General features: G+C 40.5%; 1 protein-coding gene across 2 annotated transcripts in view; it reads left to right on the top strand.

Moving 5' to 3' along the window:
* The window catches only part of SKP2 (S-phase kinase associated protein 2), a 31,415-nt gene that overhangs the window by 14,354 nt on the left and 4,319 nt on the right, over window positions 1-12,742 (top strand). For both annotated transcript variants that reach the window (XM_031676672.2, XM_006199666.4), the window contains exons 5-9: window positions 466-600; window positions 2,644-2,742; window positions 3,932-4,062; window positions 9,783-9,834; window positions 10,095-10,202. In XM_031676672.2, coding sequence (XP_031532532.1) covers window positions 466-600; window positions 2,644-2,742; window positions 3,932-4,062; window positions 9,783-9,834; window positions 10,095-10,202 — 525 coding nt within the window. The remainder of the gene's footprint in view (window positions 1-465; window positions 601-2,643; window positions 2,743-3,931; window positions 4,063-9,782; window positions 9,835-10,094; window positions 10,203-12,742) is intronic.

The following is a 12,742-nucleotide window of genomic DNA, read 5'->3' as shown; positions in this document are numbered from 1 at the left end:
AGACTCTCAGATTATCATCTGTAGCCCAGCAGCATCTTTCAAACAAACTCGTATTTCTCATCACTTAAAGGTGTCCAACCTGAATTTCCTCCAAGGACCTCGAGATTAGCCTCTCATTACAAGTTGCCCTTCCCATCTTCCCTGGTTGGGAAGACTCACCCTCTCCGGTCCCTATCATGGCCATAAGCTCCTTGTCACCCGCATCCAGCTCGTTCTTCTGACACCCACTCACTACTTTCCTAAGTTGGACTATCCTGACATAACATCTGGACTTGGCAGAAATCCTCTTGAATTTTAAAATGAATGAGGTTGGAAATTAGCTTGTAGCAATTTCTTTTATGACCAAAACTCTAGCGAGTACTTGAAATGTGTGTGTGGAGTCTTGTTTGTGGTTCTCAGTTGGGGAGGGGAGGGGTTGGATTTGATCTGGATGTACTGCTCTGAACTAGTTCCTTCTGTGTCCAGCCCTTTTCGTGTGCAGCACATGGACCTGTCGAACTCGGTCATTGACGCATCTACCCTCCGCGGGCTCCTGTCTCAGTGCTCCAAGTTGCAGAACCTCAGCCTGGAAGGCCTGCGGCTCTCAGATCCCATTGTCAAGTGAGTGGCAGCCAGAAGTGTGTCACAAAGGCAGATGTTTTTGTGTTGGTTCATTTTGTTGCCTGAATATCACTGGGGCGCCCTGTCCATGTCCAGATGCACTCAGAAAATATCCAGTGCAGTGTTCCAGCTTCTGCCGAACTTTCCAGGATTCTCGTAGGCAACCAGAGTTTGCGTGCTCACTGTATTGCCAGGCCTCGTGCTAGGTTCTGGAAGCACAGGGATGAATCATGGCATGGTCCCTGCCTCCTTTGTGGGAGAGACAGATAATTTCAGTGCAGTGTGTTTGTAAAATGTGATGGCGTATATGTGGCAACACACAGAGAGGCCTAATTAAATTTTGGGAGGGCAGACTTCTCAGAGGAAGTGACTCTTAAGTGAAGTATGGAAGATATTCGCATTCTCATTCAGGATAGTAATAGCAGCTAGCATTTATTGAGCACTTACTATGTGCCAGGTACTAGGGTCTTTAAAGGTATTTTGATGTAATTCTCATAGCAACTCAATGAAATATATTCTTGTTGTTCCCTTTTTACAGATGTGGAAACTGAGGAACAGAGAGGCTGAATAATTTGTCCAAGTTCAGTTAGTAGGTGGCAGAACCAAGATTTGGCCCTGGCAATATAGTATGATTCCAGAACTCTTGCTCTTAATCACTAAGTTTCACTAACATGAGGCATTTGGGAATGAAGAGGAGAGGGCAAATATAATTGAAAGAACCTGGTGAATTTATAAGTGGAAGTTTACCTGCAAGCTAAGTCCAATTATGGGTGAAATGGAAATATGTTTATTTCATTACTGGGTTGTTTTAAGTTTTTTTTTTTTCCAATTTAAAAAGTACATTGATCAGTGTTTCCTGTGTACTTACTCTGTGCCAGTCACAATGCGAAGCCCTTTATTATATTGTATCATTAAATTTTAACAACCCTACCGAAAAAGTACTGATACTGCCATTTCACAGATGAGCAAACTAAGGTAAAACATCCTGCTTGGTGTCATACAGATAGTAAGACATGAAATTAAACTCACTTATTTTCCCCATTGTTATTTCACTTTTATTTTATTTTTTTATTGAAATATTAATTGATTTATAATGTGTTTCTGGTGTACAGGAAAGTGATTCAATTATACATAGATATCTATATATATATATATCTATAGACATATATATATATATTCTTCTTCAGATTCTTTTCCATTATAGGTTATTACAAGGTATTGAATATAGTTCCCTGTGCTGTACAATAGGACCTTGTAGTTTAGTAGTGTGTATCTGTTAATCCCGAACTCCTAATTTATCCCTCTGCCTTACCCTTTTCCCCTTTGGTAACCGTAAGTTTGTTTTCTATGTCTGTGAGTCTGTTTCTATTTTGTAAATAAGTTCATCTGTGTTGTTTATTTTATATTTCACATATAAGTGATATATATTTGTCTCTCTCTGTGTCTGACTTCACTTAGTAGGGTAATCTCTAGGTACTTCCACATTGCTGCAAATAGCATTCTTTCATTACTTTTTATGACTGAATAATATTCCATTGTGTATATTTGTACATATCTATATATTTGTACATATCTATATGTTTGCCACATCTTCTTTATCCATTCATCTGTCGATGGGTGTTTAGGTTACTTTAATGTCTTGGCTATTATAAATAGTCCTGCTGTGAACATTTTTCTGTTCATGTATCTTTTCACATTAGAGTTTTTGTCTTTTCAGGGATATATGCCCAGGAGTGGGATTGTTGGATCATATAATAACTCTTATTTTTAATTTTTTAAGAAACCTCCATACTGTTCTCCATAATGGCTGCACCAGTTTACATTCCCACAACAGTGTAGGAGGGTTCCCTTTTCTCCGCATCCTCTCCAGTATTTATTATTTGTAGACTTTTTGATGATGGCTATTCTGACTGATACCTCATTGTACAAACTCATTTCTGACTCAGAGGCCAGTGTGCTTAACTACCTCACTGAGCTTCATGCTTATTGATTGAATAAGAGTGTCTTGCTGATATTCTTACGTTCTTGTTCTCTGTTTTCCAGTAACCTTGCTCAGAACACAAATTTAGTGCGGCTAAACCTTTCTGGGTGTTCTGGATTCTCTGAATCTGCCCTGAAGACTTTGCTGAGCAGCTGCTCCAGGTAGGAGAGATTTGAGATTTGATGATAGAACTGTTATTTCAAATATACAATTCTCTCTCACATCAGAATAGAACTGGGTACAATTTTTAAGCTCTTCCTAACTCTCCGAGCTCTTGATTTGGGTAATGTAATATCCTTTGCCTTCCAAACTTTCTGTCCAAACTCAGGAGCCAAATCAATTAAGTTTGCCAAGGATACTTGTGTAGTGATCTCTTTTTTCCCCTGTTACTATTAAAATAAGGAAAATTTAGTAGTGTGTTTATCAACTGTGTGGTTGAAATTAATCTGTTTACACCTGACTGCATAGTCAGGCTTTTTTCCCCCCATGGCATCTATAGACCTAACTTAACAGTTTTGATTAAATTGTTTATGAATTTGGGCGATTCCATTAAAAATACCTTTTACATTGTGTAATAATGTCAGTATATAAATGAAGGCTACAGAGTTACAGAAATTAATAAATGAGGGGGTACATGGTTCACAGAATACCCCTTACTGTGTGTGTGTGTGTCCTCTTTAATACCCCTTGGTCTCTGTACCTGTTTCTCCTTAATGGTCTATTGAAATTGCCTTTGGATAAGAACGTTATCAGTGAGGTAAAATGGCAGCCCTACATTTTCTCAGCAATGCCAGGGACGGAGTATGTAGTTTAATGGTTGGGCTTTTTCTTTGAAGCCCTCATTTTCTCAGTTAGCAGAGGCCAAAGAAGATAAAGTGGATTTTTGTAATGCAGCGTCTTGTTATTAGGAATCCCCGGCACAACCCACCAGTGTTTTAAAGCATCTCAGATGATTGCTCATACTGTGTAGTTTTTGCTAACAACCTGGGAGGCTGAGAAAGAAAACAGGCTAGAATTTCTACATCTAGTTCTGGAGTGAGTTTGAGTCATCAGCCATCAGGCATCAGAATTGAGCGCTCCCCTCCATTTCCAGAAGGGGGCAGCATTCACCAAGCCCTTGACTCAGATGCCCTGGCAGCTTTCTGGAACAAACTAGAACAAGGTGGGAGAAGGCAATTTCAGGTGAGCAGACGTCGGAGCTGCTGAGAGAAGCAGAGGTTCTGTGCAGAAAATGGTAGGGACATTCGAGGGCTTTGTGTTTTCTTTGCTTGCAGCCTGAGGCAGCGCTGCCTGGAGAACTCATTCCGGGCGATGGCTTCCTGCTTTCCTTATCACCCCTCTCGTGTGCAGGTTGGATGAGCTGAATCTCTCCTGGTGTTACGACTTCACTGAAAAGCACGTGCAGGTGGCGGTTGCACACGTGTCGGAGACCATCACTCAGCTGAACCTTAGCGGCTACCGGAAGAATCTCCAGAAATCAGGTGAGACCCTCCAGGCTGCTGGGCCCTTAACACTGGCAACCAGGACAACAGCAGGTCTGATTCATCGAGCATCTCCTGAGCGCAGGCCCCCAGAAGTTGTCTCCTACAATCCAGTGCATGTGTTCCTCTTCCTGTTTTCCAGATGAGGTGCGGCTGGTTAGAAGGGTTAGGTAAAGGCAAACGGCTAGTGGAATAGCGTCAAGGTTTGCATCCAGAATCTAGAAGTGGAAACATTTATACTTCGAAACAATTTTTAAGCAGAAGGACTTCTTTTAATTAACTAAATTACTAGGCAAAACCCCAACATAAAAATCGATCGATGCAGTGTTTGATTAGAGTTAAGCAGTGGTTCTCAACTGGGGACAGTTTTACCTGCAGGGGACATTTGACGAGGTCTGGAGACATTTTTGGTTGTCATGACTGCAGGGGGTGTTAACTGGCATCGAGTGAGCAGAAGCCAGGAATGCTGGCAAACAACCTTCAGGATGGAAGAATATCACACAAAAAAGAATCTGGTCTGAAATGACAGTAGTGCTAAGGTTGAAAACCCTGTTTATGAGTCCTCTTTCCAAGTTCATATTTATAGCTCTTACTTGCAATTCAGTCTAAGAGGGCAAAGAGGTTACATAGATGAACACAGGCATTTGAAGTCAGGTGTCGGGCGTGACAAGCGTAGCCTTTGTAAGCCTGAACATCCAGTTATGCTTTGTTTTCTTTGTCTGATGTTGACAGAATCTTGATTTGCCAAGATAAGTGTTTGCAAAGGGCAAGTTTTTTTTTTAATTGAAGTATGGTTGCTGTGCACTATTACATAAGTTACAGGTGTACATAGTGAGCAGTGAGTCACAGTCTTTCAAGGTTATTCTGCATTTATAGTTATAAAATGTTGGCTCTATTCCCCATGTTGTACATACGACATACCCTTATAGCTTATTTTATACCTAGGAGTTCGTACCTCTTAATCCCCCATCCCTGGACGGTTCCTCCCCATTTCCCTCTCCCCACTGGTAACACTAGTTTGTTCTCTGTATTTGTGAGTCTGCTTCTTTTTTGTTATATTCAGTAGTTTTCTGTACTTTTTAGATTCCCCGTATAAGTGATACACAGTACGTCTCTTTCTCCGTCTGCCTTATGTCACTTAGCATTTTAGTGACTTTCCCTCACAATCTCGGGCTGTGGCCTCACACAGCCTAGTTATTTTACACCAGCCACACACCTCAGCCTACCTTCGTGTCCGGATGGTGTGTCAACTCATCCAAATATCCATGCTTTTGTTTATTATAGTTTTTATTATATGTAAAAAGATTTGAACCAAGCATGTGCAGAATGTATCTTCTTAAAATCTAAGGAGTGTTTGAAAACTACTTCTCCAGGACGTGATGCGTCCTCTGGTAAGTAAGTCAGATGTACAAGGCTGTAGTAAATAGCCGTGAGGTTCTCCTAAGTGACCAGGGGTTCGAGTCCTTTGCCTGTGCTTGAGTCCAGATGCCCGTGTTCTCAGGCAAGGGGAACGTTTTCATTAGAGATCTGTGAAAGCAGCAGTGGTGTCTTTCTTAACCACTCCCCTCCACACGCAGTATTCCTGTTCTCCATTTTTTCCCTTTGAACACAATTTCAAATCTGGTTATAGTCATTCTCAAATATACCTAAAACATGTAAAAACACAAAAACAAATCAACAACCTCACTAACATTTTGACAATCCTTTTCCTGTTGAAAACTGTGGGGGTTTTTTTGCTTTTTAGAATGGGGCATAGTGTATGGAATGCTTTGTGATATGTTTATGTTTCAGAAAACCCCATTTCAGTAGCTACGCGCAAATCATTCTCAGTGGCTGTGTGATATTCCATCAAATATATTTGGAATCATTTGTACTGATTCATGAATAACTTACTCAGTTGATCTCCTTGTAATGGATATTTAGAATCTTTGCAGTTTTTCCCTTTTATAAACAACCATGTCACGGACAGAGACGAATCTTTGAGTGCATTTCTAAGGATGAATTGCCAGGTCAAGGATTAGGCTCATTCTCAAACGCTGGCTAGTTCTTGCCAAGTTGCCTTCTGAGGATTTTAAACTGCTACCCGTGAGGATCCTCCTCACTTTGAATCCCACCACTGCTTCTTCCCTCTTCATCACTATGAAAAGAGAAGACAGTGCCCTATGTACATTTCTGTCCCATTTCAGAATTTCCCACTTCTCTCTGGAGAGTTTTTCTGTGCTGAACTGAGGTCCTGGGTGCAAGGTCGAGAAACTCTGCTGTAGGCAAACTGCTGTAAATGGTGTCCAAGTTTGGCTCAAAACACTTTTCTTTGTTCCTCCAAAAAAGAACAGATCGCCTTTTTACTGAGTTTTGGCAGGAATGAGAGGTAGTAAAATCCTGCTTGCTAGACACATTCAGGGCAAGACAGAGACGCAGAGTGTAAGTTGAAGTGTGAGTTTTCTTAATTATCCAATGAGAATCAAAGATTTTTGAATGGATGTCTTTTTACTATGGTGCACACTATTTCACCATATAGATGATAATACAGATTTTGTTTTAGCTCCTAGACTGGTGCCAGGCTGCCTGGGTTCAAGTACCCACCCTGCCATTAACTGGGTAGCCTTGAGAAAGTTGCCTAACCTTTCTGTTCCTCCATTTCGTCATCAATAAAATGGAGATAATAGTAGAACCCACCTGTTAGAGTTTGAGTAAGGAATACATGAGTCAATCCATGAAAAGGACGTTGAGTTGTTTTTGGCACATAGTGAGAGATCAGTCATTGTTGGCTCTTAACTATTTCCCTTGTCCAGCCATCGCTGCCTCCCTGTGGGACAGCAGATGAGCACTGAATGAGGTCTTGGAGGACTTGGCTTTAGGTCTTGGGTTCGACTTTGACTTCTCTAGCTAAAACTGTCTCCCCTGTAAAGTGACAGGTTTCTAAGATCCCTTCTAACTCAAGTGAAGGGAAGGGGACAGTGAAGAGGAATCTTGGTAGTGGCTGCTGTATACTAACCCTTCCCACCGAGGGAGGGCCACAGACAGAGACTAACCAGTGTCACCCCCAAGGTTTCGTTCTCTCCCAGGTGGCGGCAAAATAAGACTGTATCTGATGATGGGTTTTGTGGACCGTTCATTAGCTGGCGAGATGATGGATCACTCCAGATTGTGTTGTGCACACCTTCATTTTTCAGTCACTCATGAAACAAATGTTTATTGAGCACCTGTAATGCACAAGGCCCTGTTCCAGACTTGGGACGTGTGGCGTTGAACAAAGCAGATAAAGTCATCCTCGTGATGCTTCCATTTGGGTTGGGGAGCTAGATGATCAACAAGTAACAAAATGTTATGAAAAGAAGGTAAAAATGCAAGGAGGAAAAATTTAAAGCAGAGTGATCAGGTAGAGGGTCACAGAGAGGGGTCTATTTTGAGATGGATGGTCACAGAGAAGGCCTCCCTGAGGAAGTGATAACTTGCGCACAGACCTGAAGGAGTGAGCCATGTAGATAAGTAAGGAAAGAACATTCTAGAACTAAGGACCAGCAAGTGCATTGGGAGGAAAGTCTCATGTGCTACTTTTGTAATCAGAAAGCGAATTAATAAATGTTATTTGTTTTTTTAAATAGACAAACTTTATTAATGTTTGAGGTTTCTTCCTCTTGGAGCCTCCCCACACTGGGGAGCCAGTGTGGGAGGGGGCAAGGAGGACAGTGGTGGGAGGTGAGGTAGCCAGGGGCTCTCTGAGCCAAGGCAAGAGCTCTGTTTCAATTTCTTCCTAAGATGGGAGGCCCCTGGGGTATTCTGAGCGGGGATGATGTGATCCAACTCACCTTTTAAAAGTCTCCTTCTGGTGCTGTGTTGAGAAAAGGCTGCTGGAGACAAGGGTGGTAACATTTGAGGAAGTAAGAAATAATGCGATTTGGGGTGCATTTTGAAAGCCAGCCTAACAGAATTTGGTAACAGGTTGGATGTGGGACGTGAGAAAACAGTCGAGGGCGACTCCCAGGCTTTTGGCCTCCGCGCTGAACCAGGGAAGTTCCCACTGAGCTGGCGAAGACTTTAGGGAAGGAGCAGATTTAGGGGAGGAATCAAGTGTTTAGTTTTAGGAGTAAATTTGGGAGGTCTGTCGCATAGCCCAGCAGGTAAGCTGAGGAGGCAAGTTGAAAATGCAGGTCTAGGATTCCGGGGTGGGGCTGAAGACAAAGCTGTGGGAAGGGAATAACAACTCAGAACATTAATGAAAATTCGTCTATTTTTAAATAAATAACGCTCATTGATCCATTTTCTGATTACACAGTTAACGCATGTGACTTTCTCCCAAATTCTGGAAAGTTCTCTCTGTCTCATCACCCTTGGTAACTGCAGTTATTGTTTGAGTGTATTTTCTTCCAGCCCCAACCCCCTTTCTTTCTGTGCGTGAGTTTGTGTATAAATATGAGTTTGTGGGTTTTAACTAAATTGAGATTATAGTGCATTGTATACATTTGGCTCTGTTTTCACTATACAGTATATCCTGAGTATTTTTTTATGTCACGAAATGTTATTAAAAAGCTTTTTAAGAGCTACTGTTAGGTATTAGAAGGGATGGAGTTCAGCCTATTAAACTAATTGGGGGACCATTATAACTGTCACTATAATGAACGTCTTCATGAACATCTCTAATTATTTTTCTGAAAGTGGAATTACTGAGCCAAAGAGCAAAGTGTACAATGCCCTGAACACTTAAAAAAAATATATATCAGTTCACCCTTAAAAAAAAATCAGTTAGTTCTTCTGAAAGGCTAAAATTAAATATCTACTTTTAGTATACGGAGAGGGGGGACCTGCTCTATTGTATTTCACCAATTCTGGGCATTGTAATAGGATTTGTTTTTCATTTGATGGTGGAAAAGTAATATTTTAATTGTATTTTGCGTTTCTTGCTCTATTTTTATGATGTTTATTTTACAAAGTATCTTTTCATTTTCTTTGCCTGTGTTACTGGTTTTTTTCTATCTTTTTTAATACTTTTTATATAATAAAACCATTAACTATTAAAAGTATGTTGGAAACTTTTATTCTCAGTTTTCTGATACCTCTTTCTGTTTGTGTTGCTTTGCTTTAACATGGTAGAATTTTTAAATTTTGTGTAGTCAGTTATCAATCATCAATTATCAATATCCCCTTTGTGTGTTCTTTTTTGTTTAGAAACTCCTTACCTATCCCAAGATCCAGTGAATAATCAGTCACCCATATTTTTGCATTTAGAAATGTTTAATACATGTGGAATTTATTTGGATATATTACTTGAATTGGAGAAGTAGATTTTTTCCAGTTGAGATAGCCATATTATTTTTTAATAATCCATGATTTCCCCCACCGATTTTGAGGGCTACCTTCATAACAGGTTGTTTCCTTATATATTGTAGTGTTTGGTTTTGCTTTTTGCTGTTGTGAACGGGATTTTTTTCCCCCTGTATTTCCAGCCAGCTCTTGCTGCTACGTGGATAAGCTATGGATTTTGTTAACCAGCACTTCACACAGTTAGTTCTCTTACTGTTTCCTGTAGTTTTTCAGATGATTCTCTTGTATTTTCCTGGTAGAAAGTTTTATATGCCAAGGTGATAATTTTTTGTTTCTTTCTAATAGCGTGTGACTCTAATTGCATTGTTCTGAACGTCCATCACAATGTTAAATGAAGTATTGATAGCACGAATCCTTGTCTTGTTCGTCATTTAATAAGGACCATTTTTTTTTTCTAGATGTCTCTACCCTAGTTGGAAGATGCCCCAATCTTGTCCACCTAGACTTAAGGTATGTTTTTGTTTATTTAAGAAAGAAAGGAAAGAAAGGACAGGAAAGGGAAGGAAAGGGAAGGGAAGGGAAAAAGGGAAAGAAAGCAAAGAAAAGAGAAAAGAAAAAAGAAAGAAAAATCATGATTGCTAATTGAATGAGAAAAGGATCTTAATTCGGTGAATTGGTGAATTGAAGGAACTACGTGGTAGGCTGTTCCCTGTCTTCTCTGTCTAGGATTGCTGGAGAGGTTTTGAATGCTTTCTTCTGCTCTGTTACAGCGATAGCGTCATGCTGAAGCATGACTGCTTTCAGGAATTTTATCAGCTCAACTACCTCCAGCACCTATCACTCAGTCGATGCTATGACATAATACCTGAAACTTTACTGTAAGTATTTTTCTTTTTCAAAGCTAACAGAAGGCAGGGACCAAAAGAGATGCCACGTGGTGTTAAAATCCATTATTGTTAACAGCACATATTGAAAACTTAAACATCAAAGCAGTGTACCACAAACTGCTTAGGAAAGACCTGCAACATAGGAAAACCCAAGGCAAATTTTTTTTGCTTAGAATGTCTGGTAAAGTTGAGTTGATTGAAGTAGTTGACTAACCATTTATTTAGCTGTGAGCAGGTTTAACTGTTAGAATACTATATAGCACTTTCGGAGGACTTCTGAAAGAAGATAGCCCTTACTCCCAGGAAGCTCAGGGTACAAAGGGGGAGGCAGACCCTGGGCGTGTTTGTGTATTTCCGAAATTTTTCAAATCAGTTCCATTTGATTCCAGAAATCTTCATCTGAGCTTAGAGGAAAAGTACTGTCATCTTCTAGTGGTGTCTGTCCTGGATGGTCAAGGAATGAGAGAAAGAGAAATATTTAAGTAGTAAATATTGTAAGAGTGATGTGCTCTTTGAAAAGGTGGGAGATTGAGGTCCAAAAGAGTGGAGTAACTTACCCAAAGCTAAACAGTGAGTTAATGGCTGAGCTGGGTCTACATTCTAGGTCTCCTGGGACACGTGCAAAATTATCTGGTAGCTTTAGAGGGGTTGATTTTGTACCTTAGCAACTTCCACAAAATCAAGGCAGTGCAAAGAAAAAAAGGAACTTGGTCCATCTTCCTTTTAAGAAGTGCTATACCCAGTCATCCTGGGAGTAATAGCATCTCTTTAGTTTCAGAAAGTTTTCCTGTATTTCAAAGGGCTGGGAAATTCTTCCCATGCCAAACCTAGGTGTATAGCAGTTTTCTTGAAAAGCACAAGAAGTCAGTTTCTCGGATTTGGTCTGGTGCCCTCCTTTCTCATCCCAGCCAGTGTGCCCTCAGTGAGGCTGCTGACCTCGTGTAAGCTCACTGTCCACGTGAAGGTAACCAAGTTTCTGGTTCCTGCAAAAGAAGGGTGGTGAATTTGAACCAGGAATTTAGGTACTCTTCAAATTACTGGTTTGGACCTTATGAATTAGTTTCAAGAATTAAGGAATAAATCAGGGAAGAAGGTTATAGCTCAGTGGTAGAGTGCATGCTTAGCATGCATGAGGTCCTGGGTTCAATCCCCAGTACCTCCATTAAAAATAAATAAATAAACTTAATTACCCTCCCCCCCAAAAAGAATTAATGAATAAATCAGATACTTCAGTTCTACAGAGTTAACTAATAGGATTAGGGAATCCGGTGGTTGTATTTTTTAATTGATCAGTTTAATTAATCTTGGGGTTTAGGGGCTGAGCTGATATCTCATTTGGAAAAGCACTGCCTAAAAGAGTGGCTGGTATTCAGTTTGAGGGCTCTCCGATGTTGGGGTCTAAATTCGTACACATGGAATTCTTATTAAAATATCCTGCCACTTGAATTTTCTAGTGTGCAGAATTCCCAGGAGCCTGATGTGTCCACCCGGAAAGGTTTCTCTGTCATCCGTTCTTTCCTGTCCTCACCATCTGGGCTCCAGCTTCATTGCCTTTGCAGCCCCTGGGAGTGCAGTGATCATTTTTTGGTTGCCGTTCTCGAGATAATCTACCCATGTGTCACTTCTGTTCTTTCTCTCTAGAGAGAGAGAAGCTAAGCAGGTAATACCAAATCCTTTCTCCTGAGCAGAGGCTCAGGGGAGGCTCTGAGCCCTCCCACAATATTTTCATCCAGTGGGATGATAATGCCTGCACCATGATACCTGCAGTGTAATTTGATGGCTCAGGGCTTAGGTCTGAAGTCACAGACCTAGGCGTGAACCCTCATTGCTTTATTAGAACTGATTTGCCTAAATATTGTCTTGAAATAAGGGAAACAGGGGCATCAGGAGTTTAGCTACAGAATAGAGTGAGGACAGACAGAAGAGAGATGCTGTCCTTGAACTTTCAGGTAAAAGATTATGTTTTCTTTAGACATTTTGTATATGTTATACTGGTTTACCTTGTGAATCCATTAACATGAGCTTGCTGGTACCCTATCCTTAAAAGTTTCTCAAGATGAAATGTTTTGCCCTCGAATCTCAGTCATCCTGGCAGCTGATGTATATGAAATGCATGGTAAGAATTCTAGGATCTTCAGCAGTAACTTCCAGAAAGCCACTTATGCTAAAGAGTTTTCATTTCTTATATCAGAAGTGGGAAAATAAAATTCAAGGGTCTTCCTTCTGTAATGATAATTAATGGTTTAAAATACTTGGGAAACTTGGTTTTTCTTCCTCAGGACATAACCTCGTTGTATTTATCCTCTAACCCTTTAAGTGGTCTGATTCCTTCCATCTAAACTTTCTTCTAATTAGTCTGTATTTATCCTTCAAGTAAGAAACCGAAGCCGGAGATGGTATAGTGATCTGAGATTAGGAGAGACAAAAAACTCTTGTTGGAGAATTTGTAGTTAAGGAATTTAGGATTTTATGAGGAAAACAGGATTAGGAGATGAGGTAAGGGGTAAACCTGTGAAGGGGTTTTGTTTACT

The sequence above is a fragment of the Vicugna pacos genome, chromosome 3, assembly GCF_048564905.1.
Source record: "Vicugna pacos chromosome 3, VicPac4, whole genome shotgun sequence".
Classification (NCBI taxonomy): domain Eukaryota; kingdom Metazoa; phylum Chordata; class Mammalia; order Artiodactyla; family Camelidae; genus Vicugna; species Vicugna pacos.
The sequence above is the reverse complement of the archived record's forward strand: the minus strand, read 5'-3'. Positions and strand labels throughout refer to the sequence as shown.